Source organism: Colias philodice, chromosome 25 (assembly GCF_061535455.1).
Source record: "Colias philodice isolate Cphi_HAF_F1 chromosome 25, ilColPhil1 Martin Lab GWU primary, whole genome shotgun sequence".
Lineage (NCBI taxonomy): Eukaryota > Metazoa > Arthropoda > Insecta > Lepidoptera > Pieridae > Colias > Colias philodice.
The window spans coordinates 6,399,819-6,412,220 of record NC_143110.1 but is presented as its reverse complement, the minus strand read 5'-3'; the positions used below and the strand labels follow the sequence as shown (position 1 = coordinate 6,412,220).

Below are 12,402 nucleotides of genomic sequence, written 5' to 3'. Positions count from 1 at the left end.
TATTGTCAATAAACAATTAATGAGCACACAATTATTTATATAGCAAACAATAATTAAGACAAAACCAAGAACTAACGATATGGCATAATAAAAATTTAAAACTAATAAAAAAAAATTGCGGGGGCCAAGTTTGGTGAGCTGAAGATTTACGCTAAAGGTGTCAAATAGGCTATCAGCAACATTATCTGCAAGCATTTACACATAAAATTACGCTTAATTAACGAATTGACAAGGCTAAATTGAAGGCTAAATGTGAATAAACAACGCGGCTTAAAAATATAATAAAATTTATACGCCACAGTATACGTACGTAACGTTAAAATATTCAACCAACCTTAGTATCGCATATAATCAGAACATGTAACAGAGACTCTCCGAGCGCCCCCCTGTAACTCATCTGCCAGCATGCGGTATGGTCCTCCCATTTCGCTAAAGGGTCGTGTGGGGATAGCGACGCTTCGATTGGAAGAACTACCTGAATATTCGGATATATGGAGAAAAATATCAATAAATAGACAATGGAACATAGTTTGAACAAGAAATCATAATCGTCATGATCAAAAGGAACGCAATATCGATAAAGTTTAATAATATCATAAAATATGCTAGTGGTCTTAATAATCCAGACTAAAAAAGACATTCCAAAATTTTAAAAAGTGGCAACACTGTCATCCTGAGCAGTACATTTTTATTGTGGCAAATTTCTGAGTCGATTCTGTTTAGATTTGATTTCGATTTCATACGAGTAAGAGATAATTACAGTAGTCTGTAAATCATAATTTTTGTTGTAGTTATTAATAGAAATAAAATTTTCCAAATATTAAGTTTGTACTACTATAGTCAGGCGTCGCCCCGGCCGCGGCATGGCAAGGTGAAAGACGCGGTTTCGTATTCCGCCTCGTGATCGATTTTTTTTCTATTCTTTAAAAAATCTTATTCATAAAGCATTTTAATAACATATTAATTAACAAGCGTATAACCTGTTCCTGTTCTCGAAACTTCCACCGCAAATACTCAGCTCTGTTGATCACCCGGCCCCGTCCGCCCGCGTACATGTAGCCCGCGAATTCTTCGCGGATCAACTTCTCCGCGGCTGACATACCACCTTTTGTGTACGTCTCTAGAAGTATTCCACCTGATAATGTTTCATTGGGATGAGAATTTTTTGTTGCAGAATAAAAATTACTTCATTTTAAATCCGCATTATTTGCGTAGTCTCGTAAAACGATATAATATAATTATGTATCTTTAGTCTTTACCCAATGTTAACAAAGCATATTAATAATATCAAGGATCGCTGATAAAACAATAATTTCATTGTTTTTTTTATAACTTTATTAACTACTAGCGGTCTGCCCCGGCTTCGCCCGTGGTACATATTTCGCAATAAAAGGTAGCCTATGTTCTTTCTCAGGGTCTAAAGATTATCTGTGCCAAATTTCATCAAAATCGGTCCTGTAGTTTATGCGTGAAAACCATACATACATACATACATACAAACCTTTCCTCTTTATAATATTAGTATAGATTTAGTATAGCTACAGATAAAGTTACAGATACTTTACCAATAAAACAAATCAAAATACCTTTCTTATAGTCTGCCAGCTTATACAGCACGGTATGATCCTCACTACTGGGCTGCGATATGACCCTATCTAGCACCGATCCCACTGCAGGCACGCTCGACGACGAACATAGTTTACCCAGCGTTGTTCCCATTTTACTGTGAAAGGCATTATGTCATTATCAGTAATACTATTTATACCTACTTCAATGGGAAGGGAAGGAATTTCCTAAAATCCGTAGTTTGTTGTACCCGTGACCCTCGAGTACCTAAATATCCACACGTCATAGAATCAGCTCATCTACTATACGTAATTATCGCATTGATTTAATTTTTTTGTCAAACCCTATCGAGTGGGAAATCAAGTTAAAAGGCTCGACGAGATGATTTCAAAAATGTATCTCACTAAATGAAATAAATAAATAAAAGAAACTGTTTATTCGGTTTAGTCAGATTTTTAACACAATATTCATTAGTCTATAGGTATTAATTATAATATATGTTAGATTTATATCAGAATATAATCTTTGCAATTATATTTATGCTATTTTGTTTGCAGGATTCGTTTGATGCAACATATATCTCGTTCAACCGACGAAAACCTTATCAAAACTGAAAATGCTTCTGAAGTATGTATTAAATTATAGTTATAACTTAGGTATTTGTTAGTTATTTATTAATCATCGACTACTACTAATTAATTTGCATTTAGAAATTTATTATGTAGTTAACTACTTACGTTAATTTTTTTTTGTTAATAAATTACGAAATTTTGTGTGCATTATCGAGTCTGTGCGAATCAGAACAACATTTAATGGGTCAGATAATTTCTATACATATAAAATTCTCATGGCACAATGTTAGACATCATAATATTGTGGTCATCATACTCATACTCATAAAAAAAAGACGGGTTGCACTCCGGGAGTGCCGGCAGAAGTGAAAACTTGATTAATAACGTTCAGCATGTTTGATATTTTGGAATGGTATCCGTCTTCGCATGGAATATAAGGGCTAAAAAAAAGTTAAGTTTTCACTTCAAAAATTACGCCAGGCTATAAGGCAGGCGTCACGGCCTTTGTGAACATAATGGGTAAATTTATATTTCTTGGCATTTAATTTTTTTATTCGACATTCAAAGATCTACCGTTTGAGGAAAATGTTACCATACTTAAATGTCTATCAAGATTAGCAAGCATCTACCGTAATAAATCGCGTCACCATATAAAATATAAAAATCTCATGGTATTCGGCGATAGGTAAATTATTTGCCTTTATGCGTAGTAATCTAGTAGGGGGAAAAAGTGCTGTCATACTTGAAAAATTAATTTATTATTATAGTCAAGCCAATTTAATAGGCAACATTTGACGTCTATCAATTTTATCTTCGAAGAGAGGTAACCTGCTTAAAAACATCGATTAAAGTAAATTAATCGATACGGACTTGAAACATTTGTCAATCGAACTTGAAACACATGCCAATTTTAAAATTCATCAGGCGAATCCCTGTCCCAGTAATATACTTTCTTTCGTAAATTTAGGGAACAAAATAAGAGAAGTATAATACATTATTAAAAAAAAACAACGCATTTATTAAGTTATGGTGATTTTTATTCACAAGTAATCAATGCATTCGGTTCTAGATGTCAGATTTCGATTTTTAGAGTAACGTCTCTGGTATTTATAAAAAAAAATGGTTTATTGACACAAAATTGTAGCGACATCAGTTCTTTAAATCAGAAATTGTTTATTATGTTGAGAATGGTTTATCAGTAAAATCAAATCTTAAAATTACTTGTATTGGTCATTATTATTATAAATATGTAATCGTAATTGAAAAAAGTTAATAGTCCGGGATACATCGCCCATTTTTGCAAGTGATTACTATCAAGCTAATTTTTCGTGAGTAGCTTTATTTTGATGAGATGCCCAATAATTTCAGATGAGATGCCCAATAATGTCAAAACTCTCGATTGTGGTAGCTTACAGAGGTAACAAGGATAAAAATTTTTGATTTGACGGTTCTCAAATATTTATTACGCAATTTGTAGGACAATATGTCTGTTGAATTATATAAGTATTAAATAAGTGAAAATAAAAAAATCAGCTGGTTACTAATCATTTATGATGACTTCGTTATCGATACACATTGGAAAGGGGGACTCTTTGATCAAACCATAGATTTTGTAGGACAAATATTTTTTCGAATAATTTAAATAATTATCTTGAGATTGAACAAAAAAAAACATTCAGTTAGTAATTAATATTTGAGAACCATCAAATCAAAATATTTTATCCTTGTTTCCTCTGGTAGCTACCACAATCGAGAGTTTCATACATGAAATTATTGGGCATCTCATCAAAATAAAGCTACTCACGAAAAATTAGCTTGATAGTAATCACTTGCAAAAATGGGCGATGTATCCCGGACTATAAGCAAATGTGCAGTTCTAACAAAACGAAATATCATGTTATTCTATCTCGTCGTTACTAGGTTACGTTGTTGAATTTTGTTGAACTGTCAAATGTTGCCTATTAAAATGGCTCTACTATAATTTATATAAGTGAAGATTTCCAACACCTAGATCTTTGAAATTTTGTATTTATATTCGTTGATCCTCAAACTTACAGGAAAAATAAGTGCTATACTGTTACAAATCGTTTGACTTTCGCTATTTTTCCGACGAGTTCGACTAACGCCCACGCGACTTAGCCACCGGTACCAGCGTTCACACCATCATTTTTCTTTTTGTCATTGCGTACTAAGACCCCTGTAGAACCGCCATCCTATTACAAATGACTCGAAATTTTGTGTCAATATCTCCCGGTCTATTGGGACATCCTGTATGTATAATACAAATTATTTTTTGTCTATGGAATCGAGAGATAAATTTCACTAAAATTATGTCAGAATTGAACTGTCACTAGTGTAGTGTCATTGTCAATTGGTTATTTGTCAAATGTTATTGACAACGCTAAATTCTAATATTTTGTGGGATGTCGTGCGTTGTTTAAAATAGCATATTAGTTTTTCATTAAATAAACCTTCTAAAATGAGTGTTTTCAAAAACTACGTAATATATTGTATTAAAAAGTGCAAAAGCATTCAACGTGCGCTCGAATTATTTAAAAAAAAGTACCCTAAACGTCCACCGCCCAAGTTAAAAGCTGTTCTCCAAATATATTATCGTCAAATTTATTTTGAGACAAAAACAGCCCAAGAAGCTGAAAGAAAAAGGGACAAACTTATTGCTATATGCTTTGATGAATCCAATGGCACCTACGGAGATATAATTGAAAAGTTGACCGTGTTGTTTAGACTTAATAAATTCATAATAATAAATTCTTTGTTGCGTAGCAGGCGTCTTGAAAATGTGGTAAGGCTAATGATAATCATGTAAATTAGTGTATTAACGAATCTTTCAACTGTACAGATAAACTAAATATCAGTCCTTCGGTCCAACAATTTTTATTTTAAGTCAATATTTTCTAATTGCTTTTTTACTCTTTGTTATATGATTTTCAAGCTGTTTCCCCTTTGAATATTCGATCTAACACAGACAATTTACGTTCCCTCTGCAGGGACACATGCTTTACATGAGAATTCAGACAGTATATTACCTCAAATTGTAATGATTTAAAAAAATTTACAATAAACTCGGTCACTTTAGAGGGAATTTGTTAATAAATGTATAATCTTCGATTGGCTATTAATTGTCTTTTCTTGTGTATAAATAAAATAATATAATTAAAAGTTTTCTGTAAGTAATGAAAACAGTCATAAAATTTAATGATTCTAAGGAAAGCTATTTCTTATTCATACCTGACCCCACAGATGTCCTGTTTTCGCACAAACTGTAAATTGTGTTAAGATTTTTTGGCAAAATTTTATTAAGTTTTTCTTTCATAAAATACTTGTGACAAAACCGATCACAAAAAAAAGCAATAACAAAATAAGTCCAGCTGTTCACAAGTCATGTGGTTAAAGGAAATAGGGATTCATTTTTATATATGTATTTGGAAATTAATTATTGAGATTATTTCCTTACGTTTTCTTTCAGGACATGAATACAACACATGAGGCCATATTTAATATATCAAGGGCTGAACCAATTGATAGTAATTCTGAGGGCAATGTAAGTATTTAGTAATACAATACGATTTAATAAATAATCTATACTTAATAGCCTATTTATCAAAGAAGGCTATAGGCTGTATATCATCACACTAAGACCAACAGGATCGGAGCAATGCGAGTGAAACTGCGGGGCACAGCTAGTATCAAATAAGTCTGTACAAGATGTGATGTGAACATTTTTTTTTTTTAATAAAGTGAAAGTAACATATCAAATAATGTAGCTTAGTTGGTGAATTTTAAAATAAATCCAGTTGTTTTTGATCCTATCTATTTCAAACAAACACAAATACATTCAAGTCCCTTTTTGATAAATAAATATATTTTTATCAATTTCTTTTTTTTTATTAGGCCAGTGGAAATTAACATTAAATTCGCAAAGCACGATGTAGATTTGAATTTTTGGTATGTTGTTTGGATCAGTTAGGGTGATGTAAATCCCAATTTGCAACTTCGAAAAAGTTGTGCTCGCTGCGCACCACGTGATAAACTGCGAAAATTTTGGACTTTTTTCACTTTTTGCTCTAAAAGTCATAAACTATGCGTTTCCGACAAGTATGATTCAGAACATAAATTAAGGTTATTAAATTTGCAACAATTTAAGCCTAACCGCAGCTCTCTAAACCTTATAACGACTAAACTGTGGCCATTCGAAGATGGTTCATTTTTCCGGAAATATTGAAATTTTTAGTTTTGCTCCCGTTTGAACCAAAATATTGGCAAAAACCGCTCGTTCTATGAGAAGTTCGTATAATAAAGTTGTAGTGCATTTAATTTTCTTTCATAAGAGCATAGAACAAAGTCTGTGAGACAAATATTTCACACACAATATCTGAAAAACAAAAAGAAGGTAGAAATAGATTTTTAAAGAATTGAAACTGAGAGCATATAAAATCATAAAAAGAATAATACTTTTTCATTTGCAGGATAGGTAATTAACAAAATTACAAAATTTGGGAAAGTAGGAAAAAAGATTATACGCAAATAATAAACTGCGAAAATTTTGGACTTTTTTTGCTTTTTGCTCTAAAAGTCATAAACTATGCGTTTCCGACAAGTATCATTCAGTACATAAATTAAGGTTATTAAATTTGCAACAATTTAAGCCTAATTAAAGCTCTCTAAATCTTATAGCGACTAAACTGTGGCCATTCGAAGATGGTTCATTTTTCCCGAAATATTGAAATTTTTAGTTTTGCTCCCGTTTGAAGCAAAATATTGGCAAAAACCGCTCGTTCTTTGAGAAGGTCGTATAATAAAGTTGTAGTGCATTTAATTTTCTTTCATTAGAGCATAGAACAAAGTCTGTGAGACAAATAGTTCACTCACAATATCTGAAAAACAAAAAGAAGGTAGAAATAGATTTTTAAAGAATTGAAACTGAGGGCATATAAAATCATAAAAAGGATAATACTTTTTCATTTGCAGGATAGGTAATTAACAAAATTAAATTTTCTACAACTTTATTTTATGACCTTCTCATAGAACGAGCGGTTTTGCCAATATTTTGGTTCAAACGGGAGCAAAACTAAAAATTTGAAAATTTCGGGAAAAACTGATTATCTTTGAAAGGCCACAGCTTAGTTGTTATAAGGTTTAGAGAGCTGCGGTTAGGCTTAAATTGTTGCAAATTTAATTATCTTTGTAAATTTGTTAATAACCTATCCTGCAAATGAAAAAGTATTATCCTTTTTATGATTTTATATGCCCTCAGTTTCAATTCTTTAAAAATCTATTTCTACCTTCCTTTTGTTTTTCAGATATTGTGAGTGAACTATTTGTCTCACAGACTTTGTTCTATGCTCTAATGAAAGAAAATTAAATGCACTACAACTTTATTATACGACTTTCTCATAGAACGAGCGGTTTTTGCCAATATTTTGGTTCAAACGGGAGCAAAACTAAAAATTTCAATATTTCCGGAAAAATCAACCATCTTCGAATGGCCACAGTTTAGTCGTTATAAGGTTTAGAGAGCTGCGGTTAGGCTTAAATTGTTGCAAATTTAATAACCTTAATTTATGTACTGAATCATACTTGTCGGAAACGCATAGTTTATGACTTTTAGAGCAAAAAGTGAAAAAAGTCCAAAATTTTCGCAGTTTATCACGTGGTGCGCAGCGAGCACAACTTTTTCGAAGTTGCAAATTGGGATTTACATCACCCTAACTGATCCAAACAACATACCAAAAATTCAAATCTACATCGTGCTTTGCGAATTTAGGGTTTTTTAGTGTCGATTTCTACTGGCCTATATTACATTGATCGAGACTTGGATGAGTGGATCACTTACTGATAAAATTTAACACAGTGCACATACTGCAATGTAACATAGATTTGATGAAATAGTTATAAATAACAGACATTCCTTGTGATCAAATAATCTTGCCAATTAAAAACTATGTATAATATTTCCTTTAGGTATTAATCACTACTATAGATTTGTATGTACAAGTAATTAACATTTTATCACTACCCATTTGGAATCGGGAAAAGGTATAGGAATACTTTAAATTCTTATAGAGACTGTTATTACTATTCTTTTAATTTTATTGTTATAGTAATGTAATACATATGTGTAAAGACTCACTTACCTGTTTAATTCTCAAACTCCATGATTCTAATATATTTACTGTATTACACCATATTCAAACACTGGACTCGAAAATATTTGTTTTCTTTTTATATACACCATGTCAATTAGTATTTGGAATTTCGAAAGTAATTTCCAGACGTTTCTAATAGAATAATTAATGATAAGAGACCAAAACAATTTCTTCTCCCTGTTATTTGGTTGCTAGGTTACTAACAGGGGTAGTTAATATCTTTATAAGTAGTTATTAGCTACTGTGTTAGTAGATTTTTTGATTTTAAGCAAACTATGATGTCGGTATGTGTTTAATTTAATATTTAATACTAGCTGTCCCGAAAGATATTATTTTTGAATTGTCAAACCCGTGAAGTGTAAAATTCATTAAATTTTCTCAATCTTTCTTAACATCCTTTGCCTGAAATTAAAGAACACATTATAGAAAGCATTATCGAAATCGGTAAATTTTTTAAGCATGCCATGACCATGGGAATTAGGGATTCATTTTTATATTTGTTTGCATAATGACTTTATTTCTTTGTGTATGAAAATCAATAATTTTTATAACTAAAACAAGCATCTATGATTGACAGCTATAACATACATTATGTAGGTATATTGTTGCATAACTAATTTGTAACATATATAAATTGTTTTTGTTCTCAGGAATCGAGTGAAGATGAAATCTCTATAGCAGAACTAAGTAAGATGGTCTTAAATTATTTTCTATTATTATTGTCATAATATCTAATATGTTATTTTATTGTGGTTTCTTTAATAGTAAAATTAAAAAATTTTAAAGCATCAACCAGCATGTCTCACATTTGGATTTTATATTTGAACCGATTAATTGCACAGATAAATTTTATATAACTAGCTTTCCGCAAGCGGCTTCGCCCGCGTTTTCAGATAAAACCCCGCATAGTTCCCTTTCCCGTGGGAGATCCGGGATAAAACCTATCCTATCTCTCAAGTTGGATCGAACTGCACATGGTGTGCGAATTTTATTATAATCGGTTAAGTGGTTTAGGAGTCCATTGAGGACAAACATTGTGACACGAGATTTATATATATTAAGATGTTTACATTCAAAATACAAAATGTCTATAAAAATAGTAATAACAATGTAATTTCGTTTACAGATTCTTCAAAAGTAAAGAAAAAAACGAGTCCCTTTTCAAATGGTCCAGTATTATACAATTATCTGGACGCTAACAGAGTTCCCATTGTATATACCACCCGATTAGAACACATGTCACCCCTACCCGAGCTGAGTGTTCGAAAATTCTGTAAAGCAGTAGAAATTAAGAGTAAACCAACATTTAAAGGAACTGTAAAGAGAAAAACGAGAAAGAAAATTGATATACTTACAGAAAACATATATATCAAAGATACAGAATATATCCATACTAAAGTTACAGTAAACAATAACAAACAAGCTATAAACAGTGTTTCAAATAATGCCATTTATAATGAAAATAATATTGTTATTGTTGATGATGATAGGGTTGATGTTAAAAGTGAAACACTTGACGTTGAATTTATTGATGTGTCCGAGGAAAAAACAGATAGTCCACCTGATAACGATCATAGCAAGTCAAAAGTTTCAACACTAGCATGTCGAATCCACCAAGAGCATAACGATTTGATAAAAGCAGTAAGAAATAGAATATTAGACCGCAATATTGTTGTAGTATTTCATAATATTAGAAAGAGAATAGCAGAATTGTATAGAATTAACGATAACAGTGAAATAATTGAGTATAATAAAGTTACGTTAGATAAAAATGAACATTTGAAGGAAGTATTGCGTAGAGAATGCAATATTGATCATCCAGAAGCATTATTTGTAAATATTTGTTGCTGGTTCTCTAGAAAATCTCTAGTAAAAACTCTTTGGCCCATGGTTGATGGAGATACTTTGAAATTCTTGAAACCCGTTCATCACTGTACATTCGGAAAATGTGATTGTTGTTGTCGAAAAACCATAAGTGATTTATCTATTTCCGCGCAAATATATACACCCAAATGTTTGCTAAATGACGGTGTTAAGGAATGTACAGCGAACTATCTAGACTCTATGAGCCCTTTGATACAAAAAGCTATGCATTATAATGGAAATAAGAACAACGATAGGCCTCCCACATTGGAATCTAGTAGGCCACCTTGTGAAATAACACATATTGTTATACATGTAATAAATAATAATAGTGAAGGTGTAAATACGTTACATCTAAAAAATAAAATTTATGAAGTCAATACACAAGGGGATATTATTTCTGACCACATAATAAATACTCAATCAGATAATAATATTTCATTGTCCCAATCGGTTCTCAATATAATAAACTGCTGTTTACATATGTACAAAGAAAATGTTAAAAAGTTATCTGATTTAAATGTCTCAATGCAAAGCATCAATTATTTGATACGCAATGGTGAACATCTACCAAAAATATGTGTAAAATGTGAAGAAGAACGTAAAGCCAATGAGGTAAAACAAATCCGTGAAATTCCATTAAACATAATGCGTTTCCTTCCGTTGACTCTTGAACACTCTAAAAAAGGTCTGAAGCATTTAACTGAAGAGAACAGGCATGTTCACGAAGACGAGTTTTATGTTCCGCGAAAAATCCCACTAAAAATTTATGTCGATGATAATAGTCAAGATTCGAATAAAACCGTCTCCCAAGAAAGTGGAGATTTCATGCTTACTAAATCGGAAAAAGATCCCTGTGAAGTGAATTTAGCTTGTGAAAGTGAGTCAATAACTTTTGATAAAAGCGATAATGAGGATGTGTTCTCTGACATAGCAGAAGTTGGTGATGGAAGTGATGGCGAAGCTACGCAATACGAATCTTCCAGCAGCGTACCAAATGTTACTACAGCAGATGAGCAATCTCTTCTGAGAGATGAGCTAGAGAGACCTCGCCCGACGACGGTCCCTAACGATAAGGATGCTCCAATATTACGGTCGATTCCACCTATACAGGATAACGAAAAAGTAATAACGATACATCTTAAAACATTGCCGAAACTTATGAAGAATATTATCGAAGAGTTAAAAAAATTTGTGGTCGCAAACCAAATTACTGAAACTAAATTAAATATGTTGCTTGATAATTTAAACGAGATACAACTAAGGATGAAACCAGACGGTTCACTTTCAGCCCTGTTTTCGAGTACGCTACCCCCTTTCTCGGATATCGAAATACGAATCATACAAAAACTCCTACAGAAAATACAACTATATGTTAAACAATATAATTTGTTTGAATCGTTGAAATGCACAAAGGCTGTACAGCAGACCACACCTCAACCTCAAAAGCAACAGAAACCACAGCCCTCAAAATCATCTACTATCAAAAAACCTAAATTGTTCGATAAATACCAATATTTTGAACAGTGGTTGCGCAGAGATTGTTATGCTTACACCGAAGATTTTCAATGTTACAAGCAACAGTTCGACTTTAGGAAGGATGACAACACGCTACCAAAGATCAGTAACGTATTTTCTTTGAATGAAACCAATACATCACAATCTGATTCATTTACACAAACTGATGATGAAGGGAAAGTTGACAAAGGAAAAAATAATTCAAATCCATTAGATTTGGAGGAGGAAATCTCGTTTTCTTGGATTTTGAGACCCTCGGTTTCGGATTTAGAAAATGACTCGTCAAAGGTTCAAAGCAATAAAATCACTAATGAAAAAATGAATGAAAACGAAGATGATGGTGATAAAAATAGAGATTCCGATTCCGTTTCGTGTAAAAATAATAGTATTGAAACTTATACACAGAAGAAAAGGGTAAAGAGAAAATCAGTAGATTCAAATTCATAACATAAGCGTTCGTTAAGTTTTCATTATTTGTTATAAATTTTCATGGATATACAATGTATGTTTATTTAAATTCCCTATGAAAATGTTTCAATTTATGTAAACATAAAAAAAAATATAAGTACCAAGTGAATAATGTGCTTTGATTGGCTACTTTTATGAAAAAGAAAGTACTTTTATGTACTTTTTAAAAAAAGTACATGAAAGTACTTTTTATGAAAAGAAAGTACTTTTATGTCGCGAAAATATTAAAATATTTTCGCGACATAAAA

The 12,402-nt window shown here is 31.8% G+C and overlaps 2 protein-coding genes across 4 annotated transcripts in view; one reads left to right on the top strand and one right to left on the bottom strand.

Moving 5' to 3' along the window:
* Positions 1-1,719, bottom strand: part of iav (transient receptor potential cation channel subfamily V iav) — a 24,295-nt gene extending 22,576 nt beyond the window's left edge. Inside the window, exons 1-3 of the mRNA XM_089710941.1 lie at positions 1,587-1,719; positions 981-1,135; positions 335-475 (exon numbers count right to left, since the gene is read on the bottom strand). Of these exons, the coding sequence (XP_089567067.1) occupies positions 335-475; positions 981-1,135; positions 1,587-1,719 (429 nt within the window). The remainder of the gene's footprint in view (positions 1-334; positions 476-980; positions 1,136-1,586) is intronic.
* Positions 1-12,402, top strand: part of LOC149477453 (uncharacterized) — a 24,767-nt gene extending 12,365 nt beyond the window's left edge. For 2 of the 3 annotated variants that reach the window (XM_089710944.1, XM_089710945.1), the window contains 4 exons: positions 2,124-2,193; positions 5,626-5,700; positions 8,956-8,992; positions 9,432-12,402. In XM_089710944.1, the coding sequence (XP_089567070.1) occupies positions 2,124-2,193; positions 5,626-5,700; positions 8,956-8,992; positions 9,432-12,133 (2,884 nt within the window). In that variant the 3' untranslated portion in view covers positions 12,134-12,402. Of the gene's footprint in view, positions 1-2,123; positions 2,194-4,439; positions 4,942-5,625; positions 5,701-8,955; positions 8,993-9,431 lie in introns of those variants that run through there. The other variant, XM_089710943.1, reaches the window with a different exon arrangement.